The sequence below is a fragment of the Lemur catta genome, chromosome 2 (assembly GCF_020740605.2).
Source record: "Lemur catta isolate mLemCat1 chromosome 2, mLemCat1.pri, whole genome shotgun sequence".
NCBI lineage: Eukaryota > Metazoa > Chordata > Mammalia > Primates > Lemuridae > Lemur > Lemur catta.
In genome coordinates, this window is record NC_059129.1 from 55,636,231 (window position 1) to 55,658,440 (window position 22,210).

The window sequence follows — 22,210 nt, forward strand, 5'->3', positions numbered from 1 at the left end:
TTTTTTGAGACAGAGTCTCACCCTGTTGCCTGGGCTAGAGTGAGTGCCGTGGCATCAGCCTAGCTCACAGCAACCTCAAACTCCTGGGCTCAAGCTATCCTTCTGCCTAAGCCTCCCACGTAGCTTGGACTACAGGCATGCACCACCATGCCCGGCTAATTTTTTCTATATATATTTTTAGTTGTCCAGATAATTTCTTTGTATTTTGTAGAGATGGGGTCTTGCTCTTGCTCAGGCTGGTCTTGAACTCCTTAGCTCAAACAATGCACCCGCCTCGGCCTCCCAGAGTGCTAGGATTACAGGCGTGAGCCACTGCTCTGGGCCCTATGGTGTTATTTAAAAAGTGGAACCTTTTGGGGAAGTGATTAAGCCATAGGGCTCTCTCTGCCCGACATGTTCTCTCCTATTTATTGGAGGGTTGGGGAGGGCAGTGATGAACTGATGTCTCTTCCTCTTTTATAAGAGTAGTAGTCTTACCTGACTTTCTCTTTTACAAGGATACTAGTCCTTTCTGATTAGGGCCCTACCCTTATGACCTCCTTTAACCTTATTTATCTCCCCAGAGGCCCTATGGTCAAGTAAACATTGGGAGTTAGGGTTTCAATACATGAATTTTGAGGGGACTTGTTATTCAGTCCATAACAAGTAGGTCTGGGATGGAGCCTGACATAACTGCATTTGTAACAAGCTACAGGTGATACTGTTGCTGTTGATCTGAGGAACACAGTGAATAACGTGAAGTAATCCTTTAATCAACTGTACCTGGTTATCTACCCACAGCTGCTTAATGATTCACTTGTAAAGATGGGAATAAGTCTGAGTTCTTAATTCTTAGAGCTTGAAAAAGGTTGAGAACACAAACCTGGGTGGTTATAAATCACTGCTTCTGAGTAAATGAAGCTTGTTTAAAAAACTAAATTAAAATTATTTTTATGTTTACCTATGTGAGTTTGATTTTTATCTGTCTGAAAATAAGAATTATTAAAAAGGATAAAATACATTTAGATTTGTACCTTTTGCCTCTTTACCTCTATGTAAAATGAAAAGTAGTTCATTTTACATAGTATTCCTAGACTTTGATTAAGAAGTAGTCTGAAAACCACTGACCTAGAGAACTTGTCTATGGTAAATTTTTTGTGCCCAAAGTGTTTTTTATTGTTTTTTTTTTTTTTTTTTTGAGACAGAGTGTCACTTTGTTGCCCGGGCTAGAGTGAGTGCCGTGGCATCAGCCTAGCTCACAGCAACCTCAGACTCCTGGGCTTAAGCGATCCTACTGCCTCAGCCTCCCTAGTAGCTGGGACTACAGGCATGAGCCACCATGCCCGGCTAATTTTTTTGTATATATATTTTTTAGTTGGCCAGATTATTTCTTTCTATTTTTAGTAGAGACGGGGTCTCACTCTTGCTCAGGCCGGTCTTGAACTCCTGACCTCGAGCGATCCACCCGCCTCGGCCTCCCAGAGCTAGGATTACAGGCGTGAGCCACCGCGCCCGGCCTATTGTTTGTTTTTCTAATGTCAAAATTGGCAGTGGATATTTTGCTTTTGTTTAATTGGTGGGATCAGATATATAAATAATTAGATTCCATTGCTTGAAACCTTTTATCTTATTTGTAGTTGAATTTGTTGTGGATGAATACCTTGTAGTGTGAAGGCATGTTCAAAAATCAGTCCGGACTGATTGTGGTTAGCTGTTTAGAATGCTCAACCGGTTCTCTTCTGCAGGGAGGGCCAGCTTCTCCTCTGTCTGTGGAGTAGACTTTCTAACTTTCTACAGTTTCTGAATAAATCTCGCTCTCACTTAAAAAAAAATAGAATGCTCATATGTTCTGTTTTTATTTATTCACTTAAGTTCTATAACTATAAACATGGTATGTAAATAAAGGTGCTTTTTAAAGTGATCTTTCTTGACCTAATTTTTAACTACTTCTTTTAGAGACCAAGAAGCGTCAGTGTAAAGTTCTTTTTGAATACATTCCACAAAATGAGGATGAACTGGAGCTGAAAGTGGGAGATATTATTGATATTAATGAAGAGGTAAGAAAAACATGTGTTTGAGACAAAGCAGAAATTGTAATTGATGCTCTGGGGTTTAGAAAAATGCTTTGTTAAGAATATTGAATTTTTTTGTGAGAATTTTTGCCACTTTTTTAAAATAAAATTTTAAGGGAGAGATTTTGTTTACTCATCCTTATGTCAACCATAAATCATGAGATTCAGAAAATAGGCTTAAGTATAGAGTTTATTCAAGTGCAAAGCTTGAACAGTCACATAGACTCCAAAAGAGTGGGTTAGCATTCCAAAGTGGGGAAGTTAGGGTTTCACTTATATAAGCAGAGAATAGCAAAGCTTAACAGGGTTGCCACATTTTTCATACAAGGTCAGTACATACATTATAGGGATTTGATTGGTTACAGCTTCCTATATGCCAAGGAAGATTGCTTTAATATTCCATAAGGACAGGTAATGGTCTCCAGGGGTCTTCCTCTGGCTCTGTTTGGCCTTTCTTAATCATTTATGGGGCAAGAATGAGGAAGAGATTTATTCTATAATGAGAAAAGCAGACTTTGAAGCTGTACACTATGTGACTCAGGCCATTATAGCCACATTCCTTTCCTGGCTCAAAATAATTTAAAGTTCTAACAGCTTTAAGTTTGAATTAATTTCATACTTGCCATATACCTAATATTTATGTCTCATATGTGCTACCTTTAGGGATAAAAATATCTTTTTAAAGCTAAAAAATTAATGTAATCTAATTAGCTAAGAATATAAATGAGCCTGTCTGAATTCACTGTAGGCACAAAATGTGAAATAGGAGTTTTACATTTTACATAGTAAAGGACTACAAAGCAGAATCTTTTTAATTAAAAGCTTTGCCTTATTTAGATTATCACATTTAAAATTAACCAAAAGTACTTTTCTACATTTTAATGTCTTAGAATGAGATTTTAAAATATTTAAAAAATAACTTTTCATATCTCTTCTTTTATCATTGACACAGTATTAAAGTTTTATTTGGCAGCTGGAGATCCCATTTTCAAAGTATATGTGTTGAAGTCATATATTGTAGCAAGGATTGATTTTGTGTCATAACACCTTGTAATGTATCACTAATGTTTATGTAAACTTCCAGTGTGTTTACACAAAAGACAATTCTATTTTATTTCTACTTGGTGGCAATACAATAATAGTTAACATTTCTTGAACCTATATTATATCTGAAGCACTGTACTGTTTCACATTTATTTCCTTTAAAGTTGTAAAGAACCTAACAAGATAGAAATTTTTATCCTCATTTTACATATGAAGAGATAGAATCACAAAAGATAAGTGATTGGTTGTCCTAGTTACTGTTGCTGCAAACCAAGCCATCCTAAACTTAGTGGCAAAGAACAGCTATTTATTATATTTAGGGGTTGTGTGGGTCAAGAATTCAGTAGGGCACAGCAGGAATGGCTTGTCTGTGTTCCATGATGTCTGGGGGGCCTCCTCTGGAAAGATTCAAAGCTGGGGGCTGGTGGAATCATAGGAGTTTTCTTTCACTCACATGTCTGGTGCTCAGAAGCCTTGAGGACTATAACTGCCACTAGGAGAGCCAGTATGTAGCCTCAGGGGATCTTAGGGTAGTCATCTTTATTACATGGCAGTTCACAGCTCTAAGTGTAAGCATTTCAGTGAACATGGTGTTAGCTTCATTGCCTTTTACTGTCTAGCCTTGGGAATAATAGTGTCACTTTCACTACATTCTGTTGGTTACAAGTCAGTCATAAGCCACCAAGATTAGAGGGGTAGGGGACGAAGATTATTTCTTGGCGGGAGGAATGTCAAGATCGCATCTGTGGGATGAGAGATCTTGTTGCAGCCATCGTTGTCTAAGTTCATATGCCTGACACATGGGGGGGTCTAAATATGAATCCATGCAGTCTGTTTTCGAGTCTTTACCACTGTGCTTCTCTTCTTCCTAAGAATTCCTTAAATAACCCTAACTACCCAGTTGCTGCCAATTAGGGTTCTGGGTATCGATTATAGTCTGCTGATGTTTAGCTCCCTTTGTCGTATCCGTTTCAGTTTGTTCTACATATCCTCATCACACTTGGTTTGAATCAATCCCAATCTTTGGTGCCTCAGTTGTGCTAAAAATTCTGAACTCTTCATGCTTACTGCCTTCCCTTCCTTTCTCAAACAGCTTGTATTCTAGCCACTTTGTATGGGGTGGGGAACTTGTGGCCTTGGGGCCACATGTGGGCTTCTGGATCCTTGAGTGCGGCCTTTTGACTGAATCCAAATTTTACAGAACAAATCCTTTTAATAAAGGGATTTTAGTTTTTGTAGAAGATGGGGTATTACTTGTTGCCCAGGCTGATCTCAAACTCCTGGCTTCAAGTGATCCTCCTGCCTTGGCTTCCAAAAGTGCTAGGATTATAGGCATGAGCCACTGCACTTGTCCTAAATCATTTATTTTTAAGTCATTATTTTTCACTTACTTTTTATCTGGAAAATTCTTATTCAGCCTTTAATATCAAATGGCTTTTTTTTTTTTTTGGTCATTTCTTCTTAGGAGAGTATTTTTTGATTCTTTCAAGCCCTTTGTGCTCCTACAGCATTTTGTTTATATTTTTGTTGGAGCGCTTCTTATTAATATAAATTGTATTATAACTATCTGCTGTTTTTTTTTTCTTTAGATTGTTCAAGAACATGGATTTCACATATGCAATTTTAAACCTTTCCCTAGTAGTTAACACCATAGCTTATATATAGTGAGTCCCTGTTAGATAAATAACTTCTTAAAAATTTTTTTTGGAATTCTGATAAGATGGAAAACATTAAAAAATATTTTAAACAGGAAGAAGATCTTTTTTTTTTTAGCTGTGATATTGCATATACTGCTAAGTAAATTTTAGTAGTAAACAGTTTACTCTTTAAAAAATTGTTTTTACCCTTTAAAATCCCTTAGCATCTTTGGCAGAAGCTATACATTTTCAAACAATCTATTGAATATTTTGTTAAGTAACTTCATGGAAATTGAGTAACCTTATTATTAGTATAAATATTTCTCTGAAGAGTTTGATGTATGACGATATTTCTGTTTGGAGCATGGTGTTTAGTAGAATCTGATATATGGATTTTTAAAAGTAAGAAATTCTTTTTCATATTTTGGTTAAGAATCACTGTTCAAGTAAAAGGTTTAGTGATTTTCTGTGCCATTTAGGAAGTTATATTCTTACAGTCATCAAAACTTTCTCCAAATCAAAAATTTGCAAATAATTTAAAAATATATGTCATATTTACAAACCAAGACTTATAGTTACATTCCAGAAGAGAGCTATGTATTCTCTGATATTTTCAAGAAAAGTATTTATTTCATAGATTGTGATTGATTACAAATTCTCATTGTAAATGTTGCAAAGTGCTGTTGATACATGGTCAATCCCCATATATGATTAATCCACTTAGATTTAATGCACTTAAGATACATTTTTCCTTATCCTGTTTCTTAAATTTTAAAGGAATTGTTTTGCATTGCTGACTTTGTGCTCATTCCATACTGTAGCTTAATTTTCCCATAGGGTGAAGATTTTCCCTTAAAAGAAATTTTTATTATTTTCGAGTTGTGAACTCTTTCAGGTAGAAGAAGGTTGGTGGAGCGGGACCCTGAACAACAAGTTGGGATTGTTTCCTTCAAATTTTGTGAAAGAATTAGAGGTAACAGATGACGGTGAAACTCATGAAGCCCAGGAGGATTCAGGTAGACTATTTTAAAAAATTTGAGTAGATTTAAATAAATTTTGCCTATGATCTAGTGTTTATTTTTTATTTTTAAAAACTCTGTTCTTATTTTTGAACTTTCAATCAGCTTCAGTTAATCTTCTTTACAAAAGCAAATCATCATGGGATTCATACTTCCTTTTTATATACTTGAGTTTCTTTTGAATAAATTATACATTCTCATGGTTCAAAAATCAAAGTATATGAAAAAATGTGCATCAGAATACTTGTCTCCCTCCATCTGGTTGTCTCCTCTGCCTCTGTAAGAAAGCATTTGTACTTTCTTGTTATCCTTCTAATGATCTTTATGCAGGCACACACAAAAACATATCTTGTCATCCTATGGTATCCATGGGGGATTGGTTCCAGGACCTCCTGTGGTTATAAAAATCCACAACTGCTCAAGTCCTTCATATAAAATGGTAGTATTTGAATATTACCTATGCATATGCTCCTGTACACATGAAATCATCTCTAGATTATTTGTAATACTTAATACAATGTAAATACTATGCAAATAGTTGTTATACTGTATTGTTCAGGGAATACAAGAGAAAAAGTCAATACATATTCAGTATAGACACAATTCTTTTTCTTGAATATTTCCATTCCTTGGTTGGTTGAATCCATAGATGCTGAACCTACGGATCCAGAGGGACAACTGTATTTGTATTTTTCCTTCTTTCTTAAACAAAATGTAGCATACTATGTTGGATAGAATATGTGCCAGTTAAAACAACCTGAAATAGTGACTTACAACAGAATGTCGTAGTCGCTTAGGAACTAAGGCTGATAGGGGCCCCTTTTTGACATGTGCTTGAATCCTTTAAGAGGTAGGGAAAAAGGAGCATGGTTTTTCAAGCTTCTGTACAAAATTGACACATATCATTTCCACTAACATTGTATTGGTAGTCATGGCCATGCCTAAGTATAGCAGGGTGGGAATATATAATTTTCTTACAAGGAGAGGCACCAAACATTTGTGAACAATATTACAATCTACTATATATACTATTCCAGATCACCTTTTAAGAATCCCTTTTTTAAGGCTCAGCATTTCAAAGGACGTCAAATGTATTCTTATTAGCTTTCTACAGGTGCTAGAAACTAATGAAAAGAATATGAACTTCATGGCTATTTAGTATGACTAGCCATTCCTATTATCTCCCATTTTTTAGGTGTTCTACTATATCTTTTCTCTTTAACTTAGCAGTGAACTTTTTTTAAGATTCTAGACTTTTCTAAGGCTCTACTACTCTAAGTAATATGAATTAAACAACTGAACAAATAACTGAACCCTTAAAAAGCTTGTCTTCTCTTTGGTCAGCTGCTTGCTCTAGTGTCTCTTTTTTTTTCCCCAGATTTTTTTTTTTTTTGTAAATTTTTTTAAATTTCAGAATATTATGGGGGTACAAAAGTTTAGATCACGAATATTGCCCTGGCCCCCCCACTGCCCAATCAGAGCTTCAAGCGTGTCCATCCCCTAGATGGTGCGCATCACACTCATTATGTATGTGTATACCCTAGTGTCTCTTTTATGGAGATAGAATTGGCTATCTCACATAAAGCATGCTGCCATTTTTCAGATGGTATATGTAGTGAACTTGGTACAGTGCCTGGCAAATTTTGAAGGATAGTAGATATTATTCTCCTATTATATTACCTCATTCTTGTTGCTTTACTCCTTTTTTTCTTTCAATTCCCATGCTTTTTATGTAGAGTTAACTGTATTGAGTAGTGATATGGTAAAGTTGCGTTAAGCAGAATAATTTTCATTACTGGAAGTTGAAATGGGGTGGGGTTGGGGCATGTCGAATTCAATTTTTTTTAATGCCGATTCCATTGAAAGAAAAATCATTGAGATAGGAATAAATATAGAAGGAATCATATCAAATAGGTATACTTCTGCTATTTTATGTTACATTTATTTGAAAAGATGTGTTATCAATTTTGAAGTCAGAACTTATGTTCAAGGATATATGAAAACCATTAGAGAACAAACATAAGTACCAAAAACATCTGGCTTAAATTTGGTGATACATTTATTACTTAGCAGACTGTTTCCTGATTTACTCCTGATGCACGTTGTTGTTTCTTACGGTTCACAGGTATTGAATCTTTTGATACTTATTTTTAACATTAAAATTTGGTGTATTAATAAATTAAAGCTTATAGTGAATTGGTCTTTATGATGCCATGTAAAATTAAGCTCTTAAAATGCCTACAGAATTTTAAGTCCATATGTACCACCAGCACAAAGAGATCTAATTTAAATTTTGATTTAGTTCATTATTTTATGATTATAAATATATGAAGCATTTTCTTTTGCTGTTCATCCCTATTTGAATTTTAGTAATTGTGCAGAATTATATCTGTGAGAAAAGTACTTCCTTCTTTGCTTAACCCTTTTATAATAACAATGTATTCTAAATGTGGAGCTTTGTGATTATGGGGTGGAAAGTCAGTGGTTGAAGTACACTATAATTCCTTTTTTTTTCCTTCTGTAACTCTAATTTTTAGGCAGAAAGTTTCTGTATATTGATGTGAGTGCCAGGAAGTGAGTGTTTTATAAAAAGTGACTAGTTAAATTTTAGTGATTAAAGTACATAGTTCTTTTAAGCTTTAACTTGTGTTTGATCTTATGATTAAAGAGGTGATGTCTACTATTCCTATGTCCTAATGAAGTATAACAGCCTCTGTCTATAATTGGTGTTTTGATGTCTTTTCAGTCAATCAAATAATGTTTTTAGTAGCTGTTACAAAAATTATAGTAGACTTCACATTATAAAATGTTATTTTTTGCTTGCAGTATTGGAATGTCATATCTACCATGTTTCACTACTTTACATAGTTTCTCCTCAACACTTTTTAAAATATAATAGAGTTTTTCTCCTTGTCCTACTCCCCACCCCTTTCCCTACTTCCTCCTTCTTCTCCTCTGAAATAAATGAGATAATGTTCTTGGTTTGACCAGTTAAACTCTAGCTATTACTGCTAAGAAGATAATTCTGACTCTAAATAATAGATGGACAATATTACCTGAGCTTTCATGAATAATTTGTTTTTATGCTCTCAGTTTTCTTTGAAGAACTGTAGAATAAAAGTTTTAAGAAAGCCACTGTTATGTTTTCTATAGGAATGTGGTGAATTCATAATCTCTTCTGTTATTCAGTGGTTTCTATATAAAACTTTAAGATAAATTTCTTTTAGTATCAATCTTAGGAAAAGCACTGCCTATGTAGGAAAGTGTTGTTTTAGTTTTTGTAATGAAATCTCTCCTTTTTCATTTTGTCAAATATACTTAACCCTTCTTATTTAGAGTGTCTTTTTGTCAGTGTTCAGATTCCACTTATTTTCTAAATAGGAACTTGCTTTTAATGTTTCTTCTGATTCTATAAAGCCGGTGAGTATATATACTGGTATTTTTCACCCTTTTATAAATCTTTTCCCCACAGTAAGCCTATTTCACAATCTACATTAGATGTCTAATAGGCATCTTAAAATTAAGATGGACAAAATTGATCTGCCTTTTTTCCTGCTCCCAAATCTGTTCCACATCATCTTCCCCATCTGAGTTAAGGGCACCTCCATCCTTCTTTTACTTAGGCCAAAATTCTTGGATTCATGTTTTATTCTTTTTAATCTCACATCCTATACTTGATTCCTTAACCGATTTTGTCACCTACTAAATAATATATATATAGAATCTGTTTTCTTTATACCACCATCATTGTTTGCTCCTGGTATAAGTTATCATTATCTTTTACTGTATAATTACAATAGCCTCTACCTCTCTTAACCTCATCTCCTACTTTGTTTGTAAACTCTCCCCTTTGTTTACATTGGTCTCCTTACTGTTTGTTGAAGATACCAGAAAGGTTCCTATTTCTTAGCCTTTGTACTTGCTGTAAACATTTGTCTGGGATGCTCTTCTTTGAGCAATCCTGATGGCTTCCTATCTGATTCAGGATTCTCTCAGAAATCACCTTATTAATGAGGCTTTTCCTGACAAGCTCTGTATAAAATAGCAGAAAGTCCCCATCTCCCACTCTTTAATTCCCTTATCGTCTTTGATCTTTCTTTGAAGCATTCAAATGGGCAATTCAGCAGAAAGGTGAAGTGGGGCTAAATTAGCCTTAGAATGGAGGTTCCTCTAATCCTACCCTAAAAGAGCTTCACAGTAAAATGCAAGTAACTTACTTGTTTGCCAGAAAAAAATGCAGCACTCTTTTTTTTTTTTTTTTTTTTTTTGGTGAGACAGAGCCTAACTCTGTTGCCTGGGCTACGGTGCCGTGCCGTCAAGCTCACAGCAACCTCAAACTCCTGGGCTTAAGCAATCCTTCTGCCTCAGCCTCCCGAGTAGCTGGGACTACAGGTATGTGCCACCATGCCCGGCTAATTTTTTTCTTCTATATATATTTTTAGCTGTCCAAATCATTTCTTTCTATTTTTTTAGTAGAGACGGGATCTGGCTCTTGCTCAGGCTGGTCTTGAACTCCTGAGCTCAAACGATCCACCCGCCTCGGCCTCCCAGAGTGCTAGGATTACAGGAGTGAGCCACCGTGCCCGGCCTACCGCTCTTTAAAGCAAGTTTTTTCAACCTTGTCACTGATGACGTTTTGGGCTGGATGATTCTTTGTTTTAGGGGGCTATCTGGTACACAGAAGATGTTAAGAAACATTACTGATCTCTACTCAGTAGATGTCAGTAGCATTCCCCAGTTATGATAACCAAAATGTCTCATGTCCTTTGGAAGGCAAAATCACCCCTGGTGATTTATTTTTTTAAAGGATTACAAGAAAATTTAGCACTCAACAGCATCAAATAAAAATAGTTACTAGGTATATAAAGAAGCAGGAACATGTGACCCATAATCTGGAGGAAAAATTTATTGATACACAGAGACTCAGTAACGATAGAATTAGCAGACAAGGATGTTAAAATAGCTACAATAAAAGTGCTCAAGGTTGTAATGGAAAATATGAACATAATGAGATTAAAAAAACCCTCTCTATATGCCTACCCAGAGAAGGGGTGAAAAAAGGGCAAACAAAACTACTAGAGATGTAAAACGCAATATCTGAAATGAATTTCTTCCTGTGAAATCTTAATAGTACACTAGACAATGTAGAAGGGGAAAGATCATTGAACTTGAAAATGTGACAGTAGAATATGTCCAAAATGAAGTACAAAGACCAAAAAGACTGCAAAAACTTCAAAAACTCCAGCAACTTGGGATAATTTTAAATGGCCTGACAAGTATAGCTTAAATCTGAGGAGGAGAGGGGAGAGAGGGTAGACAAAAGAAATATTTGAAGAAATAATGCTAAAAAATTTCCACATTTGATGCAAGCTATAAATCCATAAATGCAAAAAGTATAAACATACACACAAAGCTTGGGACATCATAACTATGTGCTGAACACAGGAAATAAAGCGAAAATCTTAGAAGGAGCTAGGGGAGAAAAGGCACATCAAGTAAAGAAGAATGAAGATAAGAATTCCACAGATTATCTTCAGAACCTATGAATTACAAGATAGTGTCCTCAGAACCTATGTAAGGAAGAAGACAATGGAATGCCATGTTTAAAGTGTTGAAAGAAGAAAACTGGTCAACCTGTAAGTCTGTTTTCTGTGATAATAACCTTCAGAGTAAGGGTAAGATTTTAAAAGTTTTTAGACAGTAAGAGCTGAGAGACTTCATTGCCTGTAGACCTACACTACAAAGAGGTATTAAAGGAAGTTCATTGTATAAAAGAAAAATCATACCACATGGAAACTTGAATCTAGGAAAAAGACTAGCAGAAATGCGGGTAGGTTGAAAAACCATTTTTTGTTTTAAAATTTCTTTAAGGATAATTGACCATATAAGGCAAAAATAATAATAATAATGATGATAATAATAATAATATATTATGGGACTTATAAAGGTAAAGGTAAAATATGATAACAGTAACTCCAAACACAGAAGAGGTGAAATGAAAGTGTATCCTTATAGGGCTCTTATGTTATATGTGAAATGGTATAATCTTATTTGAATGTATATTTTGGTGAGTTAAAGATGCATACAGTCAGTCCTTTGTATCTGTGAATTCTACATTCATGGATACAACCTACTATGGATTGAAAATATCAGGAAAAAAAATTGTACTGAACATGTATGGGCTTTTTTTCTTGTCATTCTCTAAACAATACAGTATAACAACTATTTACATAGCACTTATATTCCATTAGGTATTAGAAGTAATCTAGATATGATTTAAAATACAGGAGGATGTGTGTAGATTATATGCAAATACTAAGCCATTTTATATCAGGGACTTAGCCATTCACAGATTTTGATATCCACGGGGTTCCTAGAACGCAATCCCCCGTGGTCACAGAGGGATGATTGTATTCTAAAGCCTAGAGCAACTCCTCTAAGAAAATAAAACATTGAGGTTGTCTTGGTTGGTGCTGCTATAACAGAATACCTGAGTTTGTTAATTTATGTACAACAGAAATTTATTTCTCACGGTTTGGGAGGCTGAAAAGTCCCATCATCAAGGTGCCAGCAGGTTCGACATCTGGTGATGGCCTGTTTTTTGCTTTCAAGATAGTGCCTTCTTTTTGTGTCTTTCAGAGGGGATAAATACCCTGCCCTCACATGGCAGAAGGGACAGAAGTGCAAAAGGAGTGATCTCACTCCCTCCAGACCTCTTATTAGGGCATAATCCATCCATGAGTTCAGAGCCCTTATGGCCTAATCACCTCCCAAAGGCCCCACTTCTTAATACTATCATATTGGGTCTTAGGTTCTAGTATAGTGAATTTTTGGAGGGACACATGCATTCAAACTATAGCAGAGGTATAACTAATAAGTTGCTAATAAAATGGAATGCTAAGAAATACTTACAAAAAGACAAGAAAATAGACAGAAGTAACAAAGGTCAGGTGGGAAAATAGAAAACAAAGAGCAAGATAATGGATTTAAACATATCTACATCAATAATTACATTAAATGTAAATGGTCTAAAAACTCCAATTGAAAGATCAAGATTGTCAGACTGGATAATGTGTTGTCTTTCAGAAACTCAGGTTAAAAGAAGGGTAGACAAAGATACTTTGTGCAATGGATAATAAATCTAGAATTATTAATATCAAAGCATATTTCAGGAAAAGAAGTATTACCAGAGAATTAAAAAGGGACATTTAATAATGTCAATTCATAAAAATTCTTTAGCAATTCTAAATTAGACACAAACTCAGAACTGAAAGAAATAGATAAATCCACAAATAGATATAAACGTGCATTTCTCAATAATTGATAGAACTAGTGGACAAAAAAATTAATATTTAATAGAGTTGAAAAACATTATTAACTAAGTGGACCTAATTGACATTTTCATTGGACAGCGGTGAAATATACATTCTTTCAAAAGTGTGCATGGAGTATTCACCAGATAAAACTGTATGGTGGGGCATCAGATAAATCTCATCAGATTTAAAAGGATTGAAATCAAACAATATAGGTTTTGTGACCACACTGGACTTATTTTAGAAACAGAAAGATATTTGGGAAATCTTCATATATTTGGAAATTAAGCAACACTTGTAAATAACCTGTGGATTGCAGAAAAAATCATAAGGGAAACTAGAACAGTTTTTGATATAAATAACATGTAAATACAACATCGAAATTTGCAATACAGGTAGAGCAGCATGTACAGGGAAATTTATAGCTTTAAATGCTAATATTAGGAAAGCAGAAAAGACGAAAATCAGTCTAAGCTTCTATCTGAAATAATTAGGAGGAAGAAATAATAAGAGCAGAAAAGTGGGCTCTTATTATTTGATCTCAACAAGTTCAAAAGTTGAGTTTTTTCAAACGATAAAAAAATTGATAAAGCCCTAACGAGACAGATCAAAGCAAAAGGAGAAAAATACAAATTACTGATATCAGACATGAATGAAGAGATATCACAGATCAGACATTAGAAGAGTAATAAGGAAATATGCTCATAAAGTTGACAGTTTAGATGAGATGCACAAATTCCTTGAAAAGTACTGTTTACCAAAGCAGCCATAGAAAAAATAGTCTCTATAAAAGAAATTGAATTCATTATCAAAAATTTTCACATAAGGAAAATTCCCTACTTAAGTCGTTTCGAACTGGTGAATTTTATGAAGCATTTAATCTTATACAGATTCTTTCAGATTTCTGTATAACCTTGATATCCAAACTTCATGAAACCATTTTAAAAGAAGGAATTATAGGCCACTATCTCTCATGAACATAAACACAGATATTCTTAAAGTGTTAGTATGCCAAATTCAGCAAAATATGTAAAGGTTAATAACATTGTGACTAGTGGAGTCTGTCCTACACATGCAGCATTGGTTTAAAACGTCTGTGTAATCCACTATATTAACAGTTTACCAGTGGAAAACCAATAGCTACAGAAAGAGAATTTACATATTAAGTACTTACGATGAAAATTCTGCATAATAGTAATAGAAAGGAACTTTCAAAATTTGGTAAAATTCATCTATGAAAAACCTGGAGCTAACATTTTTAACGGGGTATACATAGTAGTGTATCTGTACAGTGGAATACTAATCAGGAATAAGAAGGAATGAAACATGTATACATACAGCAGCATGGATGAATCTTACGTATTCTGTGTAGCAAAAGAAGTAGACATAAAAGACTTATGCAGTATACGATTAAATTAATTTGCCAAAGGGCAAATTTATAATGACAGAACGAAGATCAGAAATCTCTGGAAGCTTGGGAGAAAAAGGATTGACTGGGATGGTGTACAAATATCGTTTTGGGGTGGCAGAATTATTCTGTATTTTGATTGTTATGGTTCCATTTGTTAAAAATTATTGAAATGTCCGTTTAAAATGGGTTCACTTAATTGTATGTAAATTTTCTGTCAATAAAATTGAATTATAAATGTGTTACAAAACTGTGTATCTTGTCCCTTTCTCTCTTCTGTGTGGCTTAGGCTAATATTGAAAGTGGTTAGAGTAGATCGCTATATATTTCTTAAGTTAATAAAACTTGTTTCTGTAAACCACCTCTAACATTCTGTTATGTTTGAAGGCTTTTGTGGGTTGAGGCATTATATTGAAGTGTTTAAGAACTTCAATTTAATGGGGTCATTTAGAATTCAGTTCGCATGTTAGCTTTGTGACTTACTGCTTATAGGTCCTTTGGAAAATTTTTACCATATCTTTGTTCCAGTTTACTTATTTGTAAAATGGGGAGTACTACTGCTTAATGTTAATAAGCCCATGGGATGACTATGAAAATTAGATAATTCAAGTACAGTGCTTAGCTAAGTGCCTGGCACCAAATTATCCCCATATAATGGTAACTCCTATTTTTATTACCCCTGTTAACGTTCTTACTATTATACTTCAACACATTGCCTTTGTTTGATGAACAGATAACACATTTTTCCTCACCCTTTACCCTAGTCGGAAATGTTTCTGAAATTTTCTTGGATGATTTACTCCAGAACTTTGTTTCTTAGATTATAAGGCTCTTTGAGAATCTGATAAAAACTTTACCTCTTTTACCCAGAAAAATGTACTGAAAACAATATTCCTAGTTTTTATATTCAGATATACACCCTAACTTTGATCAGATTAAATCATGTATTTTAAAAATGATTGTACTTTGTCTCTTTAATGTTTCAGTCTTACATTATATCATCTTTGGCTAAAAGGTGTACATTTGGTAATATTCTTGTTAAGGACCTTGTATGATACGATTTCCTGGATTTCTTAATTAGTGTTTTACTAATTAAATGCACCTAAAATTGTTACTGTTTTGCACGACAAAAAAGGTGCATGTTACTCTTTTGGATATTTCAGTACTCAGTCATTTATTATTTTTACTCTACCATTTTTTATTAGGTGTATAAAATATAGACAGTATGGAAGACAATATCAAGATTTTTGTGATTCTAGGTGTCATTCTTTAAAAACAAATTATTCTTTCAGAAACTATTTTGACTGGGCCTACTTCACCTTTACCGTCTCCCGGGAATGGGAGTGAAACTGCACCTGGATCAATTACACAGCCAAAGAAAATTCGAGGAATTGGATTTGGAGATATTTTTAAAGAAGGCTCTGTGAAACTTAGGACAAGAACATCCAGTAGTGAAACAGAAGAGAAAAAAACAGATAAGGTGGTAATGATGAATTTAACTTAGAATAACTCCACTTGTTCTCTCATTAAACATTTTTTAAAATGTAAAAGTCAGTTTGCAACTCTGATAACATTTCCTTTTTGAGATCGATAATAATTTGTTATGAATGAGAAGGCTGTGGGAAATTGTTTTCTTTCCACATTTGCAGTGATTAATGTTCATGTCTGAATCATGTAAAATTAGAATGCCTGTTTCTTGGTAAATTTAACACAAACTTTTCTTAGTAGGTTTAGGTTTTTTTAGTTATCACAGTGTAAATAAAAATAAAGAGAAGTTTTTTTCCTTTTTTAAAATGGCCTGCTTTAAAATGGCCTAAAATGGCCTGCTTTAAGATGAATTAACGACATATTAAGTTACTTAGGCACTATTTAACTTTCCTCGGGTTTGTCAATAATGGTTAAATTTATTAATCTCCCTCTTTGTATGGATAAATTTATTTTCTATTAGCATTTTACTGATGATATGAAATGAAACAAAGCGAATCATAAATTAAAGATCTAATAAGAGGCTTTACTGTAAAACCATAAGCTTTTGTTTTGGTGGTAAAATAGCTGTAGTTTCTTTAGAACATTTTTTCATAGTTGTTCCTGGTGTCATTCCCTTGGAGATCCAGACTTAGTATTTACTTTAGATAGGAGGCTTTTTCCCTTAACATTCAGGGGAAGACACTATAGTTCTCATTTGTCTCTCTTTAACTCTTAAGAGCTTAAAATATTTCAGTATTTATTTGCTTAGTTTAGTTACATTTCATTTATAAGACAGTGTTTTGGTTAGTGAAATGATATTCTGGTTTCCCCACCAGCTTGCTACATATTTTCTCATGTAATAGTGAGAGGAGGTTGGGTTCAAGGAAGAGAACTTTCACTTTCTACCCTACACATTTCTAGCCCTGAGGCTGTCTGGCGTTAAGATTATGGGGTCTGATTGATTCTTGGTTTTAAAGGTAAAGATTGGAATTTTTGAGGTGTTTGGAATGGTGCTCTACAGCCATATATAGCAGGACCATTGGAGAAACAATTCTTGCATTATGGACCTTAGACTAGATGATCTTGTGCCCCTTCCGACTCTAAAGCTTATGATTGTATTAAATAACTTTATTTGAGTAATGATTCTATTAGTAATTTTTCAATCATCATTGATAATGTCCACTACTCAGACTTGTTATTAGAGTATTCTCAGGGTTACCCTATATGATCGCCTTGTGAGGCTTGCTTTGATTACTGAATAAAAGTAGGGAGCACATTTGCTATGTCTGTCGGTGACACCATATTAGAAGATATGGTGGTTAGAATGGGGGGGGCAATTAAAGTGAGTATATTAGAACATAAAAACAGAAAACACAGTGGTAGGTAAATTAGCAGTGTGTTCAAATTTTTAACTAATGAAATCTAAGGTCAAATGAACTGTTGTTTCTGGGAACAGAACTCAAGGAAACAATAGTATAAGTTAGATAATAGGACTTTGTTTAGTCAATAAACATGGAAAAATGTCTAGTAGATTAGTTAAAATGGTTGTAATATTACATAAATGTTTTCATTCAGATAACAGTGACGTATAAAGAGTATTTTTTTCTCCTCTATCTCATTTTAAGGTTAAATTTGGTGCTATTAAGAGCCCACTTTCTGGAATCAGACTTTCTGGGTTCAAATATAGGCTCTACTACTAAATTCCTATTATTGTGGGCTTTCTAATCTATAAAGGGGGTGAATAATAGTGCCTACTTAGTGCAGATAGTTAAGAGGATTACATTATAATGTAGATAAAATGTTTACCTCAGAGATTGATACATAGTAAATTCTCAAATGCTATTCTTTATTTTAGAGATTCTAAAATTAAATCACAATAATATATTAGGGCATCAGAATATGTTTATTATCTTTAAGATAAGGGGTTTTAAAAATTAGTAGTTCTGATCTATCATTTAAGGAATTTCTGAGATCTTTATCTTTTTCATTACTGAGTTTTTAGTCACATTATTATCCTAGCTTTAAGTACCATTAGGAAAAGCTGGAAAACTAAATGGGAACTTTAAAATGTTATCTTTATTCTAACTTAAAATAGTTAATGCCATCCTTTTCTATTATAGCCCTTAATCATACAGTCGGTAGGATCCAAAACTCAGAATGTGGACATAACAAAAACAGACACTGAAGGTAAAATTAAGGGTAAGTTTTTGAATAAAAATTTCATGTTGGGAATAGTAGAAAGATACTCAAATGTATTATTAGACTTGTTGAAGGCATTTGTTACACTGTATTACTTGATCAGAATATTAAATACTAGTAGATCTCAGTATCATGAGATCAAGGGTTTTGGTATACTTTATTCATTGATGTATCCCCTTACAGTTAGAACTGCACCAGGAACATAACAGGCACTTAATAAATCTTTGAGTAATTAATGACATTACTTAACATACAGTATGGACTATAAGTTTTAAATTTTAAAATTTAAAGATGAATTATTGCAGAAATGATTAAGTTTAATAACTTCTAGTGTACGTTGCACAAAAGAGAGGCTTAAGAAGTATTTATTGAATGAATCAATTTATATAAGCCACATTATTTACATTCTTTATTTCAGCTAAGGAATATTGTAGAACATTATTTGCCTATGAAGGTACTAATGAAGATGAACTTACTTTTAAAGAAGGGGATATAATTCATTTGATAAGTAAGGTAAGTTACTTCTTAGTTTTTCAGTGAATAAAAAAATAGAAATATTTTTCAAAAGTCTTATATTTCCCCCTAGAATGTAAGCTCTAGAAGACCTGGAACTTTAACTTGTTTGTTTCTGGGTCCTGAGAACCTGGCACATAATAAGTGCTCAGAAACTTGTTCTTTTTTTTTTCTTTTTTTTAAGCTAACTTTTATTGTCTGTATTTGTTATAATTGATAAATTAGGAATTATTTGTAACCATCAGACTGTTTTTTTTCTCTGTTAACCCCATCTTCTTAGGTTTTTACCTTCACTTCTATTCTACCTCATTCCATTTTTTACCCCATCTACTGTTTGGAGCCTTGTTTTTAATACAAAAATAAAAGAGGAAAAATAGGGAAACAACCTAAATGTTCATCAATATGTAAATGGTTATGAAACTCTTCATAAGGTGGGAAATGATGTAGCTATTTCAAAGAATGAACTGAATATAACTTGAATTCTAAGGCAAAATAGAGAAACCCAGCAGTATTTGAGTTTGGGCAGAATTCCACAGTAACTATGTATAATATAGGAAAATTATAAGCATTTTGTTTTTGCTATAACCCTATAGAATAATTTTTGAAAATTTTTTCATTGTTTTAAATTGACCTTGTTGTCAGATTGCTTTGTGCAGATAACTTTTTTTTTTTTCCTGAGACAGAGTCTCGCTCTGTTGCCCTGGCTAGAGTGCTGTGGCATCAGCCTAGCTCACAGCAACCTCAAAGTCCTGGACTCAAGCAATCCTACTGCCTCCTGAGTAGCTGGGACCACAGGCATGTGCCACCATGCCCGGCTAATTTTTTCTGTATATATTTTTAGTTGTCCAGATGATTTCTTTCTATTTTTGGTGGAGCCAGGGTCTCGCTCGTGCTCAGGCTGGTCTCGAACTCCTGACCTTGAGCGATCCTCTTGCCTCGGCCTCCCAGAGTGCTAGTATTACAGGCGTGAGCCACCGCGCCCGGCCCAGATAACTTTTTAAAAGTAATTTTTATTGTGTATACTTAAAAGTATATAACATGATATGGGATACATAGAGGTAGTAAAAAGGTTACTATAATAGTGAAACAAATTAACATATCGATTGTGTCAGTAATACTTTTGTTTTTATGGCAAGAGCAATTAAAATCTATTCATTTAGCAGGAATCTCATAAATGTATGTAATTTTTAATCATATAGTTTGAATGAATAACATCTAATTTTTCTTGCAAGAATATTTGGAAGAAACTTAGAAGATCTTGTTAATTTTTGAAGCAGCTGAATAATGTGATTAATTTTTACTATATAAAGTGTTAAGGATGTTAGTAAAGATATAGTTTGGAAATTCATATTATCTTTCTCTACCTTCTTTTCTCTCCCACTTCTTTCTCCTCTTCTTTTGAGAACTTTTAACCTTGTAAATAGAACTTTAAAACTGACTTATTTTAAAAAATTAAACCAGATTTTGTAACTACTGCTCAAAGTAATATGTGGGGAATATATTCTTTTAGGAGGACTTTATGATCTGTTTAGGTTGTTTTTTTCTTATAAAAGTAATGGAGTTCAGTATTATCCTATTTTGTTGTAAACTGTGTCCTCATATCTTAATTATTTTGTTTTGCTTTTTAGGAGACTGGAGAAGCTGGCTGGTGGAAGGGTGAACTTAATGGTAAAGAAGGAGTATTTCCAGATAATTTTGCTGTTCAGATAAATGAACTGGATAAAGATTTTCCAGTAAGCTTTTGTTTTTCAGTGATGATAATACTTGAAAAAACATTCTGCCAGTATTATTTGGAAAGCAAGTTTTTTCCATTGGTATTGAATAATTTTTATGAAGCAGTTTCAGATTTATGCATCCAGGTAAAAGTTACTTGAATTGTAATAAAATGTTTCAGGCCGGGCATGCTGGCACACTCCTGTCATCCTAGCACTCTGAGAGGCCTGTTTGAGCTCGGGAGTTCGAGACCAGCCTGAGCAAGAGTGAGACCCCATCTCTACTGAAAAAAATAGGAAGAAATTAGCTGGACAACTAAAAATATATAGAAAAAATTAGCCAGGTATGGTGGCGCATGCCTGTAGTCCCAGCTACTCAGAAGGCTGAGGCAGTAGGCTTGCTCCAGCCCAGGAGTTTGAGGTTGCAGTGAGTGAGGCTGATGCCACGGCACTCTAGCCCGGGCAACAGAGTGAGACTCTGTCTCAAAAAAAAAAACCCAAAAGAAAATGTTTCAGTTCTGTGCCTTTATTCCTGCTTTCCTGAGTATACTGAAAAATAGCCATAGCCTTGTTTATTTTATAATTTTTTTTTAAATATAGGTTGGCCATACTAGTTGGATTAATTAGTACTTTCCTGGGAGAAATTGTATTATTTAATAATGTTGAAAGGTTTAGTTTATTTTAAGGTATTGATAATACTATTACTCTGTTAGTGTGCTTTTGGAAGGGCAAGAAGCAGAGTCTTTGCCACCTTACAGAATTTAATATTTCTATGTCACTTCTCTGAATAAAGTGAGGCTGAATCATTTGGTCTTTTGGCTTTCTACAACTTGATCCTCCTTTTCCCCATGGATTGGGGTCTAATTGAATTTTTAAAATAAAGGGATAGAGACTTAGTAGAAGCACATAACAGGACAGACTACCATATTTGATTTAAGCCACTGCAGGACTCTCTAACCTTTGCAATCTTTCATTTAAATAAATTATTGGAGATTTACTCTATGGAAGCTTAGGCTTTCCAAGGCCTTTCTTTTACTAGATTGCATTTAGCATTGACTTAGCCTTTGTGTGCTTTATATTTATACTTTTCTTAAGGAATGCTTTTTTTTCTGCTTTTATTATGTATTTGTACATTATTGCTTATCAGTTATTCTTGATTTGGAAAAAACCAAATTCATATACTTAGAAATGTGTCTCAGTTTTTTTAAGGTATTAAATTAAGTCTTCAAAATGAGTGAATGCTTATAAATAGACAAAGAACAGGCCTTTGTCTTTAACCTTCCCTTTGAGAGTTCTGAAGAATTAAGAGTGAAAGCTAAGTCTGTTTATTGCTACTCTTTTTTTTTTTTTAAAAAAAAAACAAGATCTCAATCTTCCTTGTCCTGCCAAACCTTCCTTCTCCCTCCCTGTCCTTCACCCTCAGCTGTGAAAAAGGAGTAAAATGGTGCTTAGGAATCTTAAATGAGGGGAGGCAGGGGAGAACATTTTTGCTCATTAAGATTTTGTAGGGTTATCCAATCCAGTGATAATTTTTGGAATATTTGACTGACTTTTGATCAGGGAGGATATTTGTTCTAATGAAATAAGTTTTTTGTCAGTGACCTCTTGTGGAATTTGAGGATGGTAGCATTTTATAATTTTTGGCAAGGATGGAATGAAGAGAAACATGCACATAATGTAGATTATTAATAATCAGAATTTATTTTAGCCATAAGTCTTTATATGTAACCAGTCAACCATTTGTCACTGTTGTTATTTTAACAGAAACCAAAGAAACCACCACCTCCTGCTAAGGGTCCAGGTATGTAAGAGGCACATTATTCGGTTAGCTATTTTTAATGTTTTAA

The 22,210-nt window shown here is 33.9% G+C and overlaps 1 protein-coding gene across 2 annotated transcripts in view; it reads left to right on the forward strand.

Annotated features, from left to right (window-relative positions):
- The window catches only part of LOC123632925 (CD2 associated protein), a 125,215-nt gene that overhangs the window by 56,909 nt on the left and 46,096 nt on the right, over nt 1-22,210 (forward strand). For both annotated transcript variants that reach the window (XM_045543705.1, XM_045543704.1), the window contains exons 4-10: nt 1,936-2,036; nt 5,628-5,748; nt 15,765-15,952; nt 18,060-18,138; nt 18,557-18,651; nt 20,280-20,384; nt 22,128-22,164. In XM_045543705.1, coding sequence (XP_045399661.1) covers nt 1,936-2,036; nt 5,628-5,748; nt 15,765-15,952; nt 18,060-18,138; nt 18,557-18,651; nt 20,280-20,384; nt 22,128-22,164 — 726 coding nt within the window. The remainder of the gene's footprint in view (nt 1-1,935; nt 2,037-5,627; nt 5,749-15,764; nt 15,953-18,059; nt 18,139-18,556; nt 18,652-20,279; nt 20,385-22,127; nt 22,165-22,210) is intronic.